Source organism: Marmota monax, unplaced genomic scaffold (genome assembly GCF_021218885.2).
Source record: "Marmota monax isolate L192 unplaced genomic scaffold, Marmota_monax_Labrador192_F-V1.1 WCK01_AAM20220418_F8-fsc00103, whole genome shotgun sequence".
Taxonomy (NCBI): domain Eukaryota; kingdom Metazoa; phylum Chordata; class Mammalia; order Rodentia; family Sciuridae; genus Marmota; species Marmota monax.
Genome location: NW_026694286.1, coordinates 908,900 through 933,232, shown reverse-complemented (window position 1 = coordinate 933,232; position 24,333 = coordinate 908,900). Strand labels below are relative to the sequence as shown.

The 24,333-nt window shown below is 39.0% G+C and overlaps 2 protein-coding genes and 1 pseudogene across 6 annotated transcripts in view; 1 reads left to right on the top strand and 2 right to left on the bottom strand.

The window, feature by feature from the left end:
• The window catches only part of Smchd1 (structural maintenance of chromosomes flexible hinge domain containing 1), a 151,290-nt gene extending 143,977 nt beyond the window's left edge, over nt 1-7,313 (bottom strand). For 4 of the 5 annotated variants that reach the window (XR_009228878.1, XR_009228879.1, XM_058586405.1 and 1 more), the window contains exon 1: nt 6,813-6,946. Coding sequence is in view for 1 of the 5 variants with exons in the window: in XM_046467441.2 (XP_046323397.1) it covers nt 6,813-6,989 (177 nt within the window). In the remaining 4 variants the exon portion in view is untranslated. Of the gene's footprint in view, nt 1-6,812 lie in introns of all 5 variants that reach the window. The other variant, XM_046467441.2, reaches the window with a different exon arrangement.
• A 10,145-nt stretch (nt 7,314-17,458) lies between these two features.
• On the bottom strand, nt 17,459-17,888 carry LOC131425052 (10 kDa heat shock protein, mitochondrial-like; annotated as a pseudogene).
• Nucleotides 17,889-20,647: 2,759 nt separating this feature from the next.
• On the top strand, nt 20,648-20,941 carry LOC124108932 (ER membrane protein complex subunit 5-like). Its single transcript, XM_046467475.1, has one exon. The coding sequence runs from the start codon at nt 20,648-20,650 to the stop codon at nt 20,939-20,941; it is 294 nt and encodes a 97-aa protein (XP_046323431.1).
• Nucleotides 20,942-24,333: the final 3,392 nt, after the last annotated feature.

The following is a 24,333-nucleotide window of genomic DNA, read 5'->3' as shown; positions in this document are numbered from 1 at the left end:
GTGCCTCAGAGGTAGAATGCTCAACAAGCGTGCTTGCCTAGCATGCATGAGACAATGGGTTCAATCCTCAGCACCACATAAAAATAAAGATATTGTGTCCACCTATAACTAGAAAAAAATTACAAGTAAAAAAAAAATGGGGAAAAGATCTGAATGAATATTTCTCAAAATACATACAAATGGCCAACAGCAGGTACAGGTTGGTTATTCCTTATCTGAGATGTTTAGAACTACAAGTGTTTTGAATTTTAAATTTTTTCCCTTCAGATTTTATAATATCTGCATACACATAAATGAGATATTTGGGGGATAGTTGCCAAATCTAAACATGAAATTCACTTATGCTTCATAATATCTTTGGGTGGAAGAGGAGGGTTTACTGGAGATTAAACCCAGAAGTGCTCTACCATTAAGCTACATTCCTAGCCCATTTTATTTTTTTGAGACAAGGTGTCTTGCTAAATTACAAAAGCTGCTAAAAATTGTGATCCTCCTGCCTCAGTCTCCTGAGTCACTGGGATTACAGGTGTGTACCACCACACCTGGCTATGTTTCATAATAGCTTATATTCATAGTCCAAAGGTAATTTTATACAGTATTTTTAATAATTTTGTATTCAAAATTTGTTTCATGGTGTGGATTTTTCTACATTTGCTCTCAGAAAGCTTCAGATTTTGGAACATTTCAGATTTTTATTTGGAATACTCAATTTGCACATGAAAAACTGCTTGTGTGGTGGCACAGGCCTGTAATTACTTACTCAGGAGGCTGAGACAAGAGGATCACAATTCAAGTCCAGCCTGGGCAATTTAGCAAGACAGTGTCTTGAAAAATAAAATAAGGGGGCCGGGGTTGTGTCTCAGGGTAGAGCACTCGCCTAGCATGTGCACACCCTGGGTTCGATCCTCCGCACCGCATAAAAATAAATAAGGGTATTGTGTTCCAACTACAACTAAAAAATAAATACTTAAAAAAAATTCACCTACAAAAGAAAAAGAAAATAAGTTCCCAACTACAACTAAAAAATAAATACTTAAAAAAATTCACCTACAAAAGAAAAAGAAAATAAGGGTTGTAGCTCAATGGTTGAGTGCTCACCTCACATGTGTAAGGCATTGGGGTTCAACCCTCAGCAGCACGTAAAAAAATAAATAAATAAAACAAAGATATTGTGTCCACCCCATAACTAAATAAATAACTTGAATAAAAATGAATAAATAAACAAATAAAATAAGAGGCTAGGGACATCGCTCAGCACTAGTGCACTTGCCTATCATGTACAAGGCCCAGAGTTCTATCCCCAATACCACAAATCATCATCATCATTATCAGGAAAATGCATATTAAAACAAAATTGTTACCTCACAATTTGTTAGAATGGCTATTACAAAAAAAAAAGACAAAAGATAGCTACATGCCTATAATCAAAGCTACTGGGAAGGATATGGTAGAAGGCTGGCAAGTCTGAACCCAGTCTCAGCAATTTAGTGAGATCCTGTCTCAAAATAAATAAGCACTGGGCTGGGGTTGTGGCTCAGTGGTAAAGCACTTGCCTAGCATGTGTGAGGCACTGGATTTGATCCTTGGTACCACATATAAATGAATACAAGTCCACTGAAAACTAAAATAAATAAACAAACAAATAGGCAGTGCTAGGGAAATAGTCAGTGGCAGAGCATACCTTGATTCAATCCCTATTCCACAAAAGAAAAGAGAGGAGGGATGCTAGCAAAGGAAAACCAGTACTGGTGAGATTATGGAGAAAAAGGAACCCTAGTACACTATTAGTGGGAGTGTAAGCTACTACAACTCTTGTGGAAAATAGTAAGGAGGTCTCTCAAGTAATACAAAACAGAACTACCATATAATCTAACAAACTCACTACAGAGTATATATCCAAAGGAAATAAAGTTAGTATGTTGAAAAGAACTGCACTGTCACATTCATTGCTGGGCTATTCATAATACCCAAGATATGGAATCAACCTGTGTGTCCATAAATGGATAAAGAAAATGTGGTATATATATATAAAATGGAATACCATTCAGTCTCAAAAAAAGGAAATCCTATCATTTGAGACATGGATGAACTTAAAGGATATTATGCTGTGAAATAAACCAGGCACAGAAAGACAAATACCACACAATGTGCCATGTAGAGAGTAAAAGGGAGTTATCAGAAATGAATAGGGTGCATGTAAGACTTGGGAAGATGTTGATTAGATATGGTCAGTTAGACAAAAGAAATAAATTGTAAAGATCTACTGTACATCATAACTATAGTTAATAACAATATATTGCATATACGGAATCTGTTAAAAGTAAAATTTAAATGTTCTTATCACAAAGAATAACATATGATGTATATATGTTAAATTCTTAAAGTCATTCTACAATGATATGTATATCAAATCATGGTGGTATACCATATATACACACAATTTTTGTCAACTGAAGTAAATAAAGGGCTGGATGTCCCTCAGTGGTAGAGTACCTGCTTAGCATATGTAAAACCTTGGGTCAATCCCCAGCACCACAGAAACTAAACAATAACTGTTTTGACTTATTATTTTTTATTGACCCTGACCTCATACATGCTAGGCAAACATTCCAGTGCTACATCCCTAGCCCTTTTTATTTTCTGAGACAAGGTCTCACTAAATTGCCTAGGCTGGCCTCCAACTTTCCATCCTCCTTCCTCAGCCTTCTGAATAGCTGGCATTACAGATACGCGCCATGACAGCACCTGGCTTTTAAATAAAAGTCAATTGGCCATATATATCCAGGTCCATCTCTGCTGTATTTACCTATATATTTACATCAATACTGTACTGTCTTGATTACTATAGTTTTGTAAAAAATCTTGAAATCAGGTAGTTTTAGTTCTCTGTTCTTTTTTCATTTTTTTAACTCTTTACTATATGACTATTCTAGATCTTATGCATTTTAATATAATTTTCTAAAACGTGCTCACCTATTTCTACAATAAACCCAAGTGGTGGGGCGAGGGGGAAATGATGGCATAAATACCATGACAGAACAAGACGGTACAGTGTAGCCACACAAAAGAAAAAGGAGACGATTTCTCAAAACTACAGCGTGGACACAGGGACTTAATATATTTAAAAACTTAATGATTAAAGTCATTTTTAATCTTTTATTATGCAAGGTCACATGTGCTCAGGTGAGTCAAAAGCTAGATGTCTAAGAGTTTATTCCAGATATACCCTTTCCTCCCCTTCCTTCTTGAAATAGCTCCCCTTTTCCACAAGGTGAGCTTTCCTCAACAGTTCAGAATCCCTAACACTCTCTTACACTACAAAAACTATTGGTTTAATTTACATTTTAACAAAAAAAAAAACAAAACTTTAATGTAGTTTAAGAATGCGCAACCTCTCCAAAGAGAAAAATTAATACTCTAAAACACAGTATGGGGAAGGTTTTTCTAAAAAGTACAAGCTTTATAAATCAAATTCATCTAGATTCCAATCCCAAGTGCACGAGTAGTTTCACTGCTTGTTAACTGTATAATCTTGGACTTAATACAGGACTTTAATTCAGTTCTTCATGTATGTAATGGAAACACTGTTATGAGATCTGTGACATAATTAAATGAGGCTTAAAAAAAAAGTCTACTTGGTCTTCTATTTTCTTACTAGTTCAAGTTAGTCTACTTAGTCTTCCTTTTTCTTAACAGTTCTCTCCCCTCACTTCTAATCAAATTTAACGTTCATCTATTCTAACAGTGAAAAATGAGAGGAAGAAAGAAAAAAATTAGCCAAAGGAAATTTATTCTTTGGTTTTAAGCTGAAACACTGAAAGAATAATAATAGATCTATCTGTTCTCTATAGCAAAGGACTTTATTTGAGGCATAGTGAATATATCCGAAAGAACATGAGTTCTGGGTTTGAATACTAATTTGACTTTTACTATCTCACTTAGGTGTGTCACCATCTCTAAGAGTAAATTCCACTTCTGCAATAAAAGGCTAATAATACTTCCCCTATCCAAGAGAGTTACTTAGACATCTCATAGGAGAAAAGGAAGAAGTAAATAATCTATTTCTAGAAGATGGGTTAACTAGCACAACTTTTTTGAAAAGCAATTTAAAAATATGTTTCATTGGACTGGGGATGTGACTCAAGCGGTAGCGCTCGCCTGGCATGCGTGCGGCCCTGGTTCGATCCTCAGCACCACATACAAACAAAGATGTTGTGTCTGCCGAAAACTAAAAAAAATAAATATTAAAATTCTCTCTCTCTCTCAAAAAAAAAATAATAATTATATATATATATATATATATATATATATATATATTTCATCAATTACTTCTCAGCTTTTTGGCTAAAATCAAGTATAAAAATATGTATCAGGAGCTTTAAAAATGTTTCTGACTTTTGATCCAGTAATTTTATCTCTAGGATTCCTAACTAAAGAAACAATGAACACAACAGGCTATTAACTCAAAAATGTTTATCACAGGGTTGGGTTATGGCTCAGAGGTAGAGTGCTTGCCTAGCTCCATCCCCACCACCACATAAAAATAAATAAATAAATAAAGGTATTGTGTCTATCTACAACTGAATTTTTAAAAAAATGTTCATCACAGCATTATTTAAAACTGCAATATTGAAAATAAAGTAAATCAACCGCTATGTAAACAGTGGCACTAAATCAATCACTTCCAATTTTGAGTATGAAAACACACTAATAATTAGACACTTCTTAGCTAGGTGAGGAGGCACACATGGCTAAAATCCCAGCCTGTAATTCCAGTTACTCAGGAGGTTGAGGCAGGAGATGGCAAATTTGAGGCCAGCCCTATCTCAAAATAAAAATAGAAGATATGGGAATGCAGCTCAGTGGCAGAGTACTGCCTAGGAATCTCCAGGGCCTAAACAGGATCCCCACTACTCCAATAGCAACAACAACAAGAAAAGACACTTCTGGTAATATTACCAAAATACAAAACATGTTCTGGTAATAAAAGGATAGAGATTAAAGACAACAGTGGCACACGCCTGTAATCTCAGCAGCTAAGAGGCTGAGGCAGGAGTATGCAAATTCAAAGCCAGCCTCAGCAATTTAGAGGGCTTCTAAGCAATTCAGTGAGCGGCTGTCTCAAAATAAAATAAAATGAAATAGGTCTGGGGATGTAGCTCAGTGGTTAAGCACCTTCGGGTTCAATTCCTGTTACCAAAACAACAACAACAAAAAAAACCTACAAAGACATAACCCCAAGTGCCAACCGTGTCAGTGAGTTAAAGGTTTAATTTTCTCACTTTGGTTCTGTATTTTCTTTAATGTACTGATATTTTTACAATAAAAATGACAAACTCAAGAGTTTCCCTTCTGAAGCATGGTTCTGAATATAAAACATTCAATAAAAAGATACACATTTATTCATTTACTTTTCAAAATGCAACTGGAATGTACAAATATAATGCACCAATTTAAAAATGTGGGAAAAACACAATATATGAAGAAAAATGCAAATGGAATCTACTACCACATATCCAGGCACAGAATGAAATTCAAAGTTTACAGGTTGTCTTCATTCATTTATCAATTCTAATCTGGGCATTTACAATGCATAAAAGCACAATTCTAGACACTGGGAATACAAATGTGAATGAAACAGCATCCTTACTCCCGATTCGTTTTCATTCTGTGGATCTTAGTATCTATTATTTCAGCAACTGTATAGAGGTTATGTCTCCAAGATGTTTCTAAACCTATCAGCCTACTCAAGACAAAACACTGCTTTCAAAGTTCTTTTTCCTTGGAAGCTAAGTGTTTTTTAATAGCTTAAAAAGTACCTCATGTGGTTAATTCAGAGCATGACCACATTCCTCTTTAAAAAGCTCAGGCAACAATACCACCTCCTATCTATAAGGTACTTCACAGATTAAAGCAGATTTTCCTACGTACACTTTTTCCTTCTTCTTTCAGGAGGTATTGGAGTTGAACCAAAGGCCTGGCCCTTGCTAGGCAAGTGTTCTCCCACTAAGCTATTCACCAGCCTTTTAAAAAAATTTTAGACACGGTCTTGCTTAATTGCCAAGGCTGGCCTCGAACCTTCGTTCCTCCTGCCTCAGCCTCCAGAGTAGCTTGAGGTCACGGGCATGCGCCACCACGCCCAGCTAGTCAGTAATTAGTTTAAAGCAAACTAATACAATGGGTATACAACGTTCTTTGTTGACACTCATGGATTTGGTTCGGGAACTCCAGGGGGTTAGAAAACCAGAAGGGCAGCTCCACCTGCAAAACTTAGCCAAGTGTTTCTGTGGGTCTTCCCCTCCAGGGTTGGCCTCCCAAACCTTGACAGGACATCCCGAGAAATGCCTGCATCAGTTTATTAACTTGCGGTAAGCCTACTTCAGGAATTTCACAACTTTTAACCATCGCAACGCGCACAACACGGCTAGCGGATACAACTTTGTACTGAGTTTTTTCTTTTGATAAGTTAAGGACTTCAAGACAGACACCAATGCTCCCCGCTGCAGAGGGATTTAACTGGTAGGCGGCGATCGGGTTTAGCCGGCAGGAGCCCACAAACCCAGTGAGGTCGAATGCTGGGGCAGAGACCGCCCGAGGCAAAAGGAGGCCCGCAGAGGGGCCGGCTCGGCAGCTAGAGGCCGGAGCTAGGCCGGCCCTCGGCCGCGAGCATGGCGGACACTCAGGCGGGAAAAGCCCAGGCAGCCGGGCCAGGGCCGGGTGACAGGTTTATTGCCTCGGTGAGCGACCGGGGCTTCTTGTCCCCCTCCCACCCCAATTCCACCCGCGCATCCCTCCATCGCCCCCGCCGGTACCTGACACACGGAGGCGCGGAACGCCGCGTAGTCTGTGTGCTCCGCCACCTGCAGCGCCCGCTCCCCGAGCTCGGACTCCTTCTCGCGCCGGTCAAACAAGTACACCATCCTGGGGCCACCGCCTCCGCCGTCCTCCTCAGTCCCCACAGAGGGCCCGCTGGCGCCCGCCGCTGCCATGTTGAGGGAAAGGAGAAAAGACAGCGGCGCCGGTGACTGGCGCCGCGGCGCTCAGGGCCGAGATGTGGACTCCTAGCGGCGCCTTAAGCTCCAGTCCCCGGAGCGGTTCGAGCCTCAGCCCAGCGCGCTGCAGCTCCTCAGCGGCGGCGGCGGAGCCGAGCAGCCGCGGGCGCGAGGATCACCCGGGAACCGATTCAAACGCGCTCCTGCCTGTGCACACGTCACTTCCGCGACCCGACGCTCCTACGGACAAGTGGGGGCGCCGCGCCCAGCGCCCGCCGCAGCCCCAGCGAGCCTCACAGCGCGACCAGCCAGCTGGGCCGCCGCCGGGACTGTGGCGGAGGAAGAAGAGCGGCGACGGGAAGGAGGCGGGGCGAATCCAGCAGGCCGCGCGGGGCGGGGCGGGGCTTCGGCGCTCTCGCCAGGGGCCCGCCCCTTTCGCCCTGGCGAAGTTGAAGCGGAGCACGGAGGTGGCGGGCTCCTGCTCCTTGTGGGGGGTCTTCTCAAAAACTGAGGCGGGAGATCTAGCCCCGGGACTGTATCCCGAGAACCTGTATTTTCCAGGACCGGAGGGTCCTGGTGCCTCCCAGCCTCGTCATTAGGCCTCGGGCTCCAGCTGGACCGCGCCGGCGCTCCTGGAGCTGCGACCGCACTCTGCGGCTGGGGCGCGTGGATGCGGCGGCGTGAAGCCTCAAGCCCGCCGGCTTCGCGGGGTGGAACAGGTCCCCACGCGAAGAAAACTACCGCCAGGAGACCTGGCGCTGCTTTTCTCGCCTCATTCCCATATAGTTCTAGTGGACTCTACTGAGGGACTCTTGAGACAAAGCGGGCCTTAGGAGAAAGAATCGAGGTTATGTGACGTCACGTGACTCATCGCGGCGCCCTCAGGGTGTCCGGGGCCGTGGCCAGCGTTCCTGACCGAGTGTCCCCAGCGTCCGAACCTTCCCACTACACGCACCTGCCCACCGCCGCCATGTTGCCTCCACTATAAGTGGAACCCACGCCTGAGTTCCTGGGATTCAATTAGGTGTTCATAAAATGCTTACTGTGCAGCACACTTCAGTAAAAGCCATTAACGTCTTTGGGGAGCGTATTTCATTAATTATACTGATAGCGAGTATGTAGTGTCCTAACTCAGTAAAAAAAAAAAAAAGTCCTTGGAGGACTGAATTTATTCCCCAATACTTAAGCATATTTATTGTATATTTTGGACTTGGAGAGTGACAGGTAAGATTCACGAAGCCCAAAGTAGCAGATTAGGGCTTGTACAGATTTCCAAAACTTTGGATAATATTTCAGTTTTATTAGGATTGCCAAAACCATATTATCTTAGAGACCTACTGATGAAGTTAGTACATGTTATAAACATGTTGGGTTGTTGATATGAAGATGTTCCAAGGTGGGAAAATATAATTGATTAGACTTAATAAGATATTACAGGTAGAATATGCAATTGGAATAGCCTAGTCTGGGGCTGTAGCTCAGTGGCCGAGCGCTTGCCTACATATGTGAGACACTGGGTTCATCCCTAGCACCACATAAAAATACATAAAATAAAGGCATTCTGTCCATCTACAACTACAAACTAATAATAATAAAAGAATAGCCTATAGATTTTGTAGTGGACAAACTACTGGACCGAGGTGGGGTGAATGGGAAGGTAGAATGAGGAAATTTAGAAATGCTGGCGATAATTAAAAACCTGAAGAAAATTTTAGATTGTTCAGAGTTAATTAAAGCCACCTCCTCCTCCACTGAAGCTTGTCTTGAACCCAGGGCCTCTCAAATGCTAGGCAAGCCGCTCTGCCACTGAGCCACAAACCCAGCCCTTGAAACATTTCTTAATCCTAAAAAGATGGTACAAAAAGAAAATCTTTATCTGACAATGGATCTGATGACAGCAAATCAAAGAGATGCTGCTGAGAAACCAAGATGCTTTGCCAGAGATGTTGATCCTGGACAAAGAATTGTTGTCTCTTGTTCAGGCTGTAGTGGAAAGAGTCGAATGAGTCTTCCCCCTCTACTCTCTTCCCCCTTTACCCTCTCCTTTTTAATGCCTCACAATAGGGGTTAAATTCCAGCATCAGAAGGGATGAATATTCAAACGTTCAAATCACAGCATCCCCTCAAATAAAAATACCTAGAAATGAATGCTGTTCTGATGCTGAGGAGGATCCTTTGAGCTCAGAAGTGCAAAGTCAACATAGCCAGACCTCATTTCAAAAAAGAAAAAGAAAATTGATTTTAAAAATATCTTTTTTTTTCTATTTTATTTTTTCGAATTCTTTCTGGAAAGGTAAGAACAATCCTAGTGGCACATGACTGCAGTCACTTCCAACTAAAATACTTTCTGTGATATAACCTGTGACTCTCCAATCTTCTGACCTGGTAAAGAACATTTTGGAATTTCTTCTGTTACAGTTTTAACAAGTCTCATGCTCTGGGTGGGGGCTATTGGGATAGGTTCATTCATATCTACTTGTCCTCTTGAGATCTGGAGTCTTCCTATTAATCACTTGCAAGTTTTTTTTTTCTTTTTTTTTTTTCCCCTTTTGGTACCAGGATTAAACTCAGGGGCACTCTACCACTGAGCCACATCCCCAGCCCTATTTTGTATTTTATTTAGAGGCAGGGTCTAACTGAGTTGCTTAGCACCTTGACATTGCTGAGGCTGGCTTTGAACTGAGATTCTCCTGTCTCAGCCTCTATAACTGCTGGGATTAAAGGCATGCACCACTGTGCCCGGCTGCAAGATTTTTTTAAAATCTCATCTGCCAGGATGTACTATAGAACTCTTTGAGGGGGAAGGACCATCTCTTCCTTCCTATCTATAGGGAATATCTCTCTCTCTCTCTCTCTCTCTCTCTCTCTCTCTCTCTCTCTGTCTCTCTCTCTCTCTCTCTCTTTAATCTAGATAAAATCTTTCTCCTTTCCTTCCCTGCCCCCCTTGATTCTGGGACTGGAACCCAGGTCTTCACATATACTAAGCATGTGCTCTACCACTGAATTATGTCCCAGTCCCTCCTTTCCTCTTTCTTTTAGGCACCCTATAAATATCTATAAACCTTTTCTCTTTTTCATTTTCTCTCCCAAGCCCTCTGCAATTGCCTGGAGGCTTAGGCTTTGGGAGAAAAAAAAAAATGTTCCCAGCAGGATACATCTTTTCTACTGGCAGCCTTCTTTCAGTTTTGAATTACTGTATAACAAACTATCTCTAAACCTAGTAGCCTAAAACAAAACACCTAATGACTTTCACACTTCTACTGTTAAAAGCAGGTCATGGGGTCACAGGGTTGTGGCTCAGCAGTAGAGCGCTTCCCTAGCACGTGCGAGGGCCTGGGTTTGATCCTCAGCACCACATAAAAATAAAAATAAAGGTATTGTGTCCAACTACAACTAAAAAATAAATATTAAAAAAAAATATGGCAGGCCATGGGGCCATCTCAGAGTGAAGCAATAGGGACTACTCAAAGACAGGAACAAAAAGGCATGATTATTTGGGAACACCAAAGTAATAGTATGACAAAGTCTGGGACAAGAAAGCATAGGGTATACTGTTTTCTTGAATTGAGATGGAGAGTTGGTGAGCCTCAGACACACTAGGTACATTCTCTCCCACTGAGCTACATCCCCATCCTGAATTTTTTTTTTTTTCATATGTGAAAAGTGATACTAGAGGACTGGGGTTGTGACTCAAAGGTAGAGCGCTCACCTAGCATGCATGAGGCACTGGGTTTGATCCTCAGCACTATATAAAAATAAAATAAAGATATTGTGTCCCCCTATAACTAAAAAATAAATGTTTAAAAAGATGATACTAGAACTTGTTGAATTCTTCAATTGCCAGACCTCTACCAAAACTTTACATTTTCTTGTTTAGTCTATTTTTACATTTTTATATTTATTTAATGAAATATTTCATTCATACAAGAGTATACATAGTCTAATTATCCATTAAATTACAAAGATGTGTAGCCACCACTCAAGAAATACAGCAATGCCCCTCCTAAAATGACATCTAACCACTACCAAGGTAATTTCTATTCTGAAATTTGCAGGTATTTGTTTTCAGTTTTCCTTCTTTTACAATAGATTATGTAGTTTTTGAAAGTTTTTGAACTTTATATACATGCATACATTCTTCTGCACCTGCTATGTTTGCTCAACATATTTGTGAAATTCAATCACATTGATGCATGTAGCTATAGTTCATTTTTTAAAAATATTTTTTAGTTATAGATGGATGCAATATCTTTATTTTGTTTATTTATTTTTATGTGATGCTGAGGATCGAACGCAACGCGCCTCACATGTGTGAGGCAAGCATTCTTCCACTGAGCCACAACCCCATCCCTAGTTCATTCTTTTTAATAATTATTTTTACTGCAAAACATGCTTCTTGATAGGAGTATATCACAATTTTCTCATTCTCCCATTAATGAACATTTTGTTTCTGGTTTGTTTTGTTTTGTTTCAGCAATGGGACTTGAACCCATGGCCACACACACATTAGGCAAGTGATTTACTACTGAGCTATACTCCCAACCTATTTTTGCTTTTTTAAAAATAAGACTTCATTGAATATTTGTGTGTTGTATCCCAATGGTCTTTTGCAATGGGTGTATTATGTAAGCTATATATCAAGTGTCATGGAGGATGCTTATTTATAAATTTACTACATAATAACAAATTATTTTTCTAGCACTGAGGAGGAGTTACTTTTCCATTTCCTTGTCAATGCTTAAGAGTGTTTTACTTCGTAATATTTTTGTCAGTCTAGTAGATATGAATAGTGTTTCAGCATGATTGTAATTTGCATGTCCCTCATCAAAAATGAGATTGAGCATCTTTTCATATGCTTATTTTCTTCTTGTGTTTCCTCTTCTATGAAATGCCTGTGCATGGCCTGTGTCTATTTTTCAATGGAATCATTTGACTTTTCTTACTGATTTTTACGAGTTCTCTTTCTATATTGTGGATGCTAATATTTTGTTGATTATGCATCTTTATAACATTTTTATTAGTTTGTGATTTGTAGTTTCCCTTTATGAGAATTTTTAATAAATAGTAGTTCTTGATATTAATATGGTCAAATTTGTCAAATTGTTTCCATTATGATTTGTGCTTTTTGTTCTCTTTTAAAGAATTTCTGTACTAGCAAAGTATTCTCAAATATTCTTAACCCGCCCCTTGGTTGTCTCTCTCCTTTTCTTTCCTTCTTTCTTTTCTGGTACAAGGGATTGAACCCATGGGTGCTCTACCACTGAACTACATCTCCAGCACTTTCTATTTTTCATTTTGAGACAGGGTCTCATTAAATTGCTGAGGCTGGCCTTGAACTTGTGATATTCATGCCTCAGCCTCCTGGGTAGCTGGCATTACAAGTGTGCATCCTCTGTGTCCAGCAAATTCTTTTCCATTTTGAGGGCTGGGGATATATCTCAGTTGCAGAGTACATAATTAACATATATGAGACCCTGGGTTCAATCCCCAGGACTACATTAAACATTTTTTCAATTTTAAAATTTTAAAGTTCTTAATTTGTGTGAAGTTGATTTTTATGTATGATACTAAAAATGAATCCAACTTTATTTTTAAATGAATAATTAAATGTCTGAGTATGATTATTGAATAGTCAGTCCATCTTCTCCCTGCTATATCCTAATGTAAATTGTATCACATACTAAGTTACCATAAGTGCATATTTCTCTGTTCCTGGGCTTTCTAGTTGTTCCACTGGTTTTTGGTTTTGTTTTTATTTTTCCCTTCCTGATAATTTTATACCACATTAGCTAGTCTAGCTCTATTATGCTTTAACATGCAAAGAAACAAACTACCTCAACTTATTCTTCTTTAGAAGTGTTATGCAGTTGGTTTTTAAGTGCTTCTTGAATACTGTTATGGTTTGTATCTTTTCCTTAGATCTTTTTGTTTGTTTTCACAATGGGATTGAACCCAGAGATGTCCTACCACTGAGCTACACCCCCAGCCCTTTTTATTTTTTATTGTGAGATAGCATCTTGCTAAGTTACTTAGGTCCTTCCTAAGTTGCTGAGGCTGGTCTTGAACTTTGCATCCCCCTGCCTCAGCTTCCTGAGTTGCTAGGATTAAAATTGTGTGCCACCTGGCCTGGATATATTTTATGTCTTACATGTCCCTCAAAGGCTCATATGTTAAATGTTTGGTTCACAGTTGATCAACTATTAGGAGGTGTTGGAACCTGTAGGAGGTGGTGACTAGAGGAAGGAAGTTAGGTTATTGGGGGTAAGTCCTTAAAGTAGATCCTTGGACCCCAGCCCTTTCCTCACACTCTTTCTCTTTGCTTCCTGGCTGCCATGAGGTGAGCAGTTTTTCTCCACCACACATGTTCACTGCATCACCACAGGTCCAAAAGCAATAGGGTCAAGAGACCATGGGCTGAAACTTCTGAAACATGAGCCAAAATAAATCTTTTCTCCTTTAAATTGGGTTCCTTGGCCATTTTGTCACAAACAACAGAAAACTAACACAACTGATAATTTCCTTCTCTTTTTGCTTAACAGTGTTCTCAAATATGAGACACCTGGGACTGTGATCAATTGCATTTCCACAGTAGTAAAACCTATGGTTTAATAAAGGATTGAGTATACATCATAAGGTTTTTAAATTGACTGGTGTCACTACTGGCATTTCAAACACTTAGCTGTGGCTGGAAAGCTGCTCTTTGTTTCCACATCAAGCTCATTATCAGATCCCATACTCCTTGATATTTTCATAGTGTTCATAATTAGCCTGTGAATTCTGTTTCAGTTACAGCACTATTAGACCAGTCTCCTAACCCTCCCTGGGTTTTCACCCATCTGAACTAAATGGTAAAGCATGATTCTGCTGATCTTGTTTGCATGCACATATACATGTGGTGAAACTTTTGAAGAGAAATAACAAAATGGGAAACTTCTCCCTTCACCACAAATCCTAAAAGTAAAATTGGCCCTCTGGACTAGAACTCTCTGAAATGTTCTATCCTGTGACTTAGTTACCTGCTCATGCCCCAAATTGAGAAACATGGCTATTGGCAGTCAGAAACTATAATAAAATTATATGAATGAGTAGCCTAACAACATCTGTTCTAAAAGTAAAACTCTAGCACTGGTGTAAAGAAGGGACACTGTGTTATACACACTTTATACTTTATTTAAACGGTAAAGAGACAGTTATAAAAAGTCTGTCACCATCTATTCATTCAGCAAACTTCTAAGAAGAAATTGAGGATACAAATCAAATCCCTGTCTTCATGGTGCTCACATTCTATAGGGTGAGACAAACAATTTAACAGTTAAATACACAGAATGTCAAATAGTGAGCAATATATTATGGAGAAAAATAAAGGGTGGAGAGTGATAAGTTCTGGAGGGTCACAGTTTTATATAGGGTCATATGCTGGGCATAGTGGCTCATAACTGTAATCCCAGCAACTTGGGAAACTGAGACAGGAGGATCAGAGTTCAAAGCCAGCCTAAACAATTGAGTGAGACCTTGTCTCAAAATAAAAACCTAAAAATGGCTGGGGTTGTAACACAGGAGAAAAGTGACTCTGGGTTCAGTTCCCAGTACTAATAAATAAATAAATAAACAAATATTGAGTCAGAGAAGTTCTCCCCAATAAGGTGAATTTCAGCAGAGAGCTGAAGGAAGTGAAGGAACAAGATTTTTGTTTTGTGTATGAATCCAGGCATGCTTTACCACTGAGCCACATCCCCAGCTCTTTTTATTTTTTATTTTGAGGCAGAGTCTCACCAAGTTGATTAGGGCCTCGCTAAGTTTCTGAGGCTGGCCTTGAGCTTGCAATTCTCCTGCTTCAGCCTCCCATATCACCAGGATTGATTGCAGGTGTGCACGTCATGCCTGCCTGTGAAGGAACAAGTTGTGTAATGATCTAGGAGACTTGTTCTCCCACCAGAGGTGAAAACTACAAAGATCCTGAGTTCCGAGCATGTTTGGTGTCATGAAAATAATAGTAGTATTGGTCGAGATCAGATGGAGATCAGTTGAGGAGAGGAGGAATAATGGAAAAGGAAGATCATGGTGATGACCCTGAATGAAATGGGAAGGATTGGAGGACTTAGAGCAGATGTGTGATATGTCATGAAATATTTTCAAAAAGAACTCCTCTGAGTCAGGTGCCGTGATGGACTTCTGTAATCCTGGCTACTTGGGATACTGAAGCAGGAGGATGAAAAGTTCAAGACCAGCCTGGGCAACTTCATGAGACCGTGTCTCAAAATAAAAAAAATAAAAAGTACTTGGGATATAGCTTAGTGGTAGAGCACCCCTGAGTTCAATCCCCCATACCATAGGGGTGGGGTGGAGGAGAACTCCTCCTTTTTTGTGTGTTGAAAGCAGACTATAAGGGGCCCAGACTGTAAGGGGCCAAATGCAGAAGGTAGCTGACTGCTTAGGAAGCTGATTCAATAACCAGGCAAGAGATAGGAATACTTGATCTAGGGTGGTAGTGGTGGAGCTGGATATATTTTTTTAAGGTGAAACTGACATATGTATTAATGGACAGACTGTGGGTGTGTGTGAAAAGAAAGCGTTTATGCCAACCTCCCAAACTTGTGGCTCTTGAGGAAGTATTATGCATACTTGCATATTTTTATACTGAACATCTCCATCCCTTCCTACATTTGGGGGATCCTCCATCACATAACTCTAAGTGGCGAACAGAACTTAGCTCCCTCTGAAAGTGTGGCTGAAAATGAGACTCTTCTTTTTCCAGTGGGTTTTGCATCTGAGATGCATGCATGTGGTCACAGCTCAATCAAAGACTCATGGGGCAATGGAGGGAGCCTCCCATTTATAAAACAACAGAGACACCCTTACCCCAGGGTGAAGGGGACAGCTGTGCAGGGGGGAGATGGTAGTGGTGTCCTCATAGAACAAGTTCATGATGATAGGTAATTCTAATGGCGATGGGACTTTTAATTCAGATTGACCAAACTCCCAATAAATCCACAAGCTCCCAGTTTGCTATCCAAAAACAATGTTTCTGCTTTTGAAAGAGCCAGAGTTCTGTCAGTACATGCCTAGAGTCCCAGCTACTCTGGAGGCTGAAGCAGGAGAATTTCAAGTTCAAGGTCAGACTGGGAAACACAGCATGACCTTTTCTCAAAAAATTTTTTAAAGGGGGTGCTGGAGGTTTATCTTAGTTGTAAAGTGCCTCTGAGTTCAATCCCCAGTACTGCAAAAGAAAGAAAGGAAAGTGAAGAAAGCAAGCAAGCAAGAAGGAAGGAAAGAAACAAGAAAGCTGGAGGTGGTGTTATTTTCCTTGCATCTGAAAACTCTAATTATCCACTAATAACTAATATTCCTACTGTGAATGCTGTAATAATCATCGAGTGAGGCACTTATTTCAAACTGAGCCATTTTCCCATTCAGTTTTCTGTGACTTCTATGTATATTGTGACTTCTATGTACAATAGTAACAAATGCTCAACTTCCCTTGAAATTCATGCCATTTCAACAATGATTTGTTTCAGTATACATACTTTCCAAGATACATTAAGATGTGTCACTGTTTTGAAAAATTATCAGTCTGGCAAGAGCCATAAATCAAATTTAAAATAAATTTTAATAAGTGTTAATATTGTTTGAAATTTGGGCAAAATTAATTATTTTCTCTGAGAATTTCAGTTTTAATAAAACTTGTTTTATTCAATTAGAAGATAAAGGCAAAGTAATATGTTAGTAAATACACCGACTTCTTCAGATGGCATCTATTAACAGATTAAGTACTGTGGTGGATTGGAACATAAATATTCTTTGTGCTATTTTAAATAAAAGAGCTATTGTCAGCTAAAATACAAGGATGATGGGCTTGAATATTTGAAACTCATCACTGGACAATAATATGGAACTTGCCCATAAGAAGTGTGGCTAAAATGAAATGGAACCAAATATTATAAAAGAAATGTAGTTTGTGAGTCCAGAGATGAAGCATGCAAAGGAGGGGCATGTTATAAGATTTTTTGTTTGCATAACATTAAAGAGGCAATGTGGTGGGGCTGAGGCTGTAGCTCAGTGGTGGAGCACTTGCCTTGCACATATGAGGCACTGGGTTCAACCCTCAGCACCACATAAAAATGAATAAATAAAATAAAGGTAGTGTATCCATCTACAACTAAAAACAAAAATAAAATAAAAAGAGGCAATGTGGTGTTAGGGACAAGAAAACTGAATTAGGAGTAAGGACTTGTGTTTCTAAGTGCTAACCCTAACCTCTGTTTAACTATGCAACTAAGGAGAATTCAACAAATGCTGAGCACAAGTTGTAAGAGAAATGAATAAAACAGGCATAGAAACAAACAAACAAAAAAGCTGTGAGACCGTATTAGATGCACTTTTTTTCATGCACTTTCATGGGGTTTATTGATTTTTTAACCATTCATTACATATTTTATTTGGAAATATTTACACAGTACAGAGAAACTAAATTTTTGAGACAGTGGATGTTATTAGGTTATCATCAGTTTATTATAAAAGACACATGGAAATTATTTACATGATGAAAGATTTCAGATCTTCAGTGGACTGGGCAGCTTCATAGGATGCCATTTCAACAATGATTTGTTTCAGTATACATATTTTCCAAGAATGTCACTATCTCTGAATAAGAAATAATCCTTGTCATCTAGAACTACTTTGATGCCTCCAACTTTCACACTGACTGGCTGAATCTCTCCACCCTTTCCTTTAGAGCCCGATCCTGCAGCTACTATACTATCCTGTGCCTTGCAATACTTTTCCTTGAATTTTTTCTGGAAGCATAATGCCTCCTTTGGTTACAGTTTCCCCTGCACTCCTTTCGACCAATACTTGGTCAAAAAGTGGAAGAAACTTTCTAAATGCTTGTCCGGCCATGATTCTCGCCGACGCAGCTCTGGCTCTGGCTCTGCCCTCATGCAGCCACCACAAAGAGCTAGAAATATTTATTCTTTATTCACTAATTAATTTAGTTCTTGTTCCCAGTTATATGTCTATTGTGGACCAAGCACTGAGGCTTCAAATATAAACAAGAAAAAGTGCCTCTCTACCTCCAGCAAGTGGCCCAGGAAAAAAGGACCAGAGACCCCCCCCCTTCTCATTTCTAATCTCACTGTGGAATTGACAAGATTGACATTCTGAACCTCCCTTCACAGGCTTCTCTCTCCCCTTTCCTTGGCTCTTCCTAGTTCTTTTCTCATCTATTACCACCTCAACATATCCTTAGTTTAACTAACTGGGATCAATGTAGACATTCTTCTTGCAAATAAGAATTTCTTGACCTGTGCTTCCTCTCCCCACTGGATCTCCACTCCATCCCTGGGGCAGAATGACCTTCAGAAACCTGATACCTGCAAAGTATTATTGTGTTTTCTATTCTATGTGTATGGTAAAAATTAAAATAATGCAAAAGTGTATAATAATAAGGAAAACTATATAAACTTAATTTGTTCTAGATATTCTGAACCTTAGATAATCTAATTTATCATCTTTCCAGGGGGCAAGTCTATGCACATATCAACCTTTTTTTAAAAAATATATATTTTTAGATATTGATGGACCCTTTTTTTATCCATTTAGTTATATATGGTGCTGAGAATTGAACCCAGTGCCTCACACAAACTAGGCAAGTGCTCTACCACTGAGCCACAACCCCAGCCCCTATGCAATTATCAACTTTTGCATGCACTTTCATGGGGTTTATTGATTTCCTGAAGTCCATTATTGTTCCCAGATCAGGAGTCCTGATTCTATCCAGACCAGATGGTGCATACCTGTAATCCCAGTGGCTTGGGAGGCTGAGCCAGGAGGATCGCCAGTTCAAAGTCAGCCTCAGCAGTAAGTGAGGTGCTAAACAACTCAGTGAGACCCTGTCTCTAAATAAAATACAAAATAGGGCTAGGGATGTTGTTCAATGGTCAAGTGCCCCTGAGTTCAATCCCTGATACCTGCCCCCTCCCTGGCAAAAAAAAGAGTCCTGATTCTAAAATACTGTTTATCCTTGAATTTTAAAAGGGGTCAGATTCCAAAAGGCACTGGAGTCACCTTAAAGATTTTGTACTTAATCAGGACAACAGTGGAATAAAATGCTATTAAAGATGTTTGACCTAGGATGGGTATTTTTAGATCAGCTAATGACCTATTGGGGGCTGTTACAGAAACCCAGGCAAAAGATTCTGGTTGACCTATGAAGAATATGGGCTTTAGGAGGGGGTGATAAAAATTTCTAAAATTGGGCTGGGGATGTGGCTCAAGCGGTAGCGCGCTTGCCTGGCATGCGTGAGGCCCGGGTTAGATCCTCAGCACCACATACAAACAAAGATGTTGTGTCCGCCGAAAAATGAAAAATAAATATTAAAAAAAAAAAATTCTAAAATTAGATTGTGGTGCTGGTTGCGGAATTCTGTGAATATACCAAAATCTATTCAATTGTTCATAGTAAACGTGTGAGCGTTTTGTTTGTTTTTGTACTGGAGTTTGAACCTGGGGCTTTACGCACACCAGGGAAGTGCTCTACCACTGAGCTACATCCCCAGATGCCCCCACTTTTTTTCTAAATTTTAAATTTTAAGATAGGTTCACACTAAGCTGCCCAGGTTGGCCTCCAATTTGTGATCTTCCTGCCTCAGCCTTAAGAGTAGCTAGTATTATAGGCATGGGCCACCACACAAGGACAAATGGGTAAGATTTATGGTATATGAATTATATCTTAATAAAAAATATTTTAAAAATCCATTTATTTATTCTAATTAGGTAAATATGACAGCAGAATGCATTTTGATTCATTGTACACAAACGCAGCACAACTTTTCCTTTCTCTGGTTGTACACAATGTAGAGTCACATCGTATGTGCAATCATACATGTACTTAGGGTAATGATGTCCATCTCATTCCACCATCTTTCCTGCCCCCCAGACCCCTCTTCCCTCCCTCCCCTTTGCCCAATCAAAGTTCCTCCATTCTTCCCACTGCCTCCCTTATGGATCACTATCCATTTATCAGAGAGAACATTTGGCCTTTGATTTTTCGGGATAGGCTTACTTCGCTTAGCATGATATATTCTCCAACTCCATCAATTTACCTGCAAATGCCATAATTTATTCTCTTTTAATGCTGAGTAATACAATAAAAAATATTTTTAAAGCGACAGATAGTCGGGTGTGGTGGTATGCATCTAAAGTCACAGTTACTTGGGATGATGAGGAGGGAGGATCTTGAATTTGAGGCCAGCCTGGGCAAGTTAGCAAAACCCCATCTTGAAACACAACACAACATAACAAAAAGCAACAGATTAAAAAATGAAAACTCCTGCACCAAAAAAATAAAAAATAAAAAATTGATCTAGAAGTGCTGGGGCTGTAACTCAGTGGCAGAGTGCTTGCCTCCGCAGGTGTGAGGCTTTGGGATTGATCCTCGGCACCACATAAAAATGAATGATAAGGGGATACCAGGATACCAGATATGGCCCCCTTCTTCCTCTAGGGAGAAATCTATGTTACCCCTTTTCAAATAAGCCCTGCTTTATATGCTTGCCTTGACATGCTTCGCTTATGTTCAAACGTCAAAGTGTGAGGAAGCAGAACTCATCACCGATAACCAGTGGTTCCACCGAGATCTACACTGAGATGGTTCTTATATGCGATTAACAGAAAAAGAAGATGAATCACTGCCAATAGATGTAGTTCTTCAGACACTTCTGGCCTTTGCAGTTACCTGTTATAGTATAGTTCATATTGCAGGGGAGTTTAAAGACATGGATGCCACTTCAGAACTAAAAAATAAGACAATTGATACCTTAAGGAATCACCCATCATTTTATGTATTTAATCATCGTGGTCGGCCTTCGGATACAACAAATTCTTCAAACCAGGAGGCATTGTCCTCTAACACATCATTGAAGTTACGAAAACTCGAATCACTGCGCCGCTAAGGTTTTTACAAATTATAATAGCAGGACAGGACACAGAGCTGAATCTTGGAGTTTGGGGTATAAAACACCCCCCCCATCAGTATTTATATTGATCTTTCAGACCTAATTAAACAAATCTATACCCCTTGTTTGTACACTGTTAAAAAATCGTAGATGGAGTGTAAGTTATCTGCAAAATGAGTCTTTAATCTTTCATATATATTTTCATTTAAAACAAATTTGCATCTTTTGTAAAAGTCACTGTTTTGAACACATTTCCTTGAAAAAGGTTGGTTTTTATGTTTATTTATTTTCTTAGATTTCTTTTGCACTAGTTTTTAGGAATCCTTTTGGAAATTCTGCGTGACTACTGAATTTTGCAGCATGAATTATATAGTAAAAAGGTCTTCAGTTCTTATCAAATGGACTTCCCTAATGAAACCAAAATAGTGACTTCTCAGTTTTTCTTATGTGCCCTCAAAAGTGGCTCTTTTTTCCCCAAGATACTTGCCTGATATTAATTTATCCTTGATTCTACCCCCCACCCCATTCCTATATACCTTCTAACATCAGTTGTCTTGTTTCATCACTTCTCTGAGGTTCTTTGTGCAGTGAGCAATTTTTGCGTCAGAAATTCCGTCATAACAAATGCACTTAACAAGTTTAATTTGCTGTAATGCTGCTTGTGTTCTCCTCATTTAGCTGTAAAAATGTTTCCTAACTTGTAGTATTAGTTGAAGATAGACCAAAAACACCATTTGTGATTTCATTATCATCCCTCTATGGAACAATCATAATCATTGAGGAAAACTGATCACCTGTCATTAACCAGTTTAACTTATTCAAAGTCTGTGTTATTTCTTACTAAATAAGTGAAAATAAAAGAAGCTTCTCATTAATCTAAGGGCAGACTCAAAAAAATTGGGCCAAATATATTCTAAATATTTGAAACTAATATATTAAATATTTTAGAAAATTAAAGTCATTTAAGAAATCATAGCCAGTTTAGTTTTCAGTCTTCACTGTATAGAGCTGAAGGTGAAGATGGATAAAGAGTTGGATTTTTTCAGAAATTTTAAATTTTACCTTTAGGGAAATTTGGCTAGATCTTTGAGCAGGAAGCTCAGCATTTTTTGGTAGAGAGCATTGCTTTTGTTGAATTGTACAGTTATAAAAACATTACTTTTTGTTGAATTGTATAGGTGTAAAGGGAATAAATGTATGCAGGTTCGAAAAGGAAATATGCTTTAGGCAAGAGTCATAAGATGCCCTTATAGCTGATGGCATTTTTTCCATTGGAAATAAACCTCAGCTCTTACATTCTGCCAGGTTGTGCACAGCCCCAAAGGATGAGATTATTTTGTCATGGGATTTTTATTGTCATTTTATTTTGTTTTACCAGCTCAGTCGGTGGAACCCTGATTTTGGTCTCTAATGAGACAAAGTTAGAAATCTGCTGATAACCTAAAATAATTTAGAAATGTGTTAAAAAATATGAAGTAAGGGATTAAAGTGATGAAGTCAAAATAGCATGTGGGAAACAACTCTTTACACAATGCTTGTCTACCATTTCCTCAGGTATGGCCTGCTTTGGGAGAGCCTCTTGTTTTCTTCTCTTTGGGGACTGTCTTCTTTTCTTAAAATTTTTGTAACAATGTAGTTGGCATTTGATTCACATACTTTGTAATTCACCCATTTAAAGGGTGTAACTTCATGATTTTTATATTCACAAAGTTGTGTGCCCATGATCAGACGAATTTAGGGCATTTAATCACACTAAAAGTAACCCTGTACCCTTTGGCAGACATCTTCTATTTTTTCCCAGAGCTCCCCATCCCTGGGCAACCACCAGTCCACTTTCTATATACCTATTTTAATCATTTAACATAAATGAATTCATACAATATCTAGTCTTTTGTGATTGGCTTCCCCAAAATGGTTTTCTCTGGCATGAAAAAGTTGTTCTCATCTTGAAAACTCTTCTTGTAGGAAAAGAAAGTGACTGGTAAATCAATGAATTTAAGGAGGGAGGGCCAGATACCTCACAGGTTTCTCAGTTGATCTTATGCTCAGTTTAATCTTATGCTGAATAGCCAATCATTCATTGTATACTATTGCTTATAATATTTTGGCTAGTTTGTAGAATGGACATTGAAATCTATCTTTGCTGGCCCAGTCAGAAAAGTCCTGTTAAAAATGATGCCAAATAATTTGGCAAATAATTGACATAGCACTTTTCAGGTGTCTGTCTTTGTCAGCACCTCATATACCTCGGGCCAGGTGAGCTCCCCAAATCTCTTTTAAAATTTATTCCAGTGAATTTCTGCTGTCTTTTAAAAAGTATGTACAATAGGACTAAATGTGATTTGAGTGCATTATAACAGTGCTAAATGTATTAAATGGAATTTTATTTACATTACTATGAGATACTTAACTATTGCCTAAAGTAGTTCAAAACTATAGTGATGAGAGTTAGTTAGTCCTTCAGTTGACTATGATTTCAGTGACAATTCAGAAATGTGAGAAGTGCGCACCAAAGTTCTCTAGAATACAGGAAGACTCAATAACCAGGGAATCAGCCAATACTATGGGCTAATGGCCCAATGGCAGAAAATGCAGATTGGTGAATTAGAGACTATTATGTTCTGTAACTCCTTAATAATTGTTCCCAAGCATCATGGCTTATTTTTGAGTGGCATGACAGCATCTTCCTGGTTATATGTGGCCTCTTTCCATGATGTATTGAGTAGTGTTGTTTGTTGTGAGCATCCATGCCTGTAACACCAAGCTAAACACATTTTGAATATGTTTTCTCTCTTTTAATGACCTTGTCCTGTCCAATAAATAAATGATTGTCAAAAAAATGAATAATAAAGATATTGTGTTCATCTACAACTAATATATATATTAAATATATATATATATATATATATATATATATATATATATATATATTTAATATTTAGTTTTAGGTGGACACAATATCTTTATTTTATTTGTAAGTGGTGCTGAGAATCAAACCCAGTGCCTCACACATGCTAGGCAAGTACGCTACCACTTGAGCCACATCCCCAGACCCTAAAATATATTTTAAAAAATAATCTAGCAAAATCATATTGCTGGGTATGTACCCAAAAGAAATGAAATAGTATGTCAAAGAAACACCTGTACTCTCAGGTTCATTGCAGCACCCTTCACAAAATCCACAAAATGAAGTCAGCCAAAGTGTCCATGGATGAATGGATAAAGAAAAAGTGATATGTAAACAAAACGGAATAAAAAATGCTGCAGAATCTCACTCATATGTAATATCTAAAAAAGTTAAATTCAGAGAGAATACAGTGGTGGTTACCAGGGGCTGGGGTGGTTAGGGGAAGGATTTGAGAGATATTGTTCAAAGGATACAACATTTT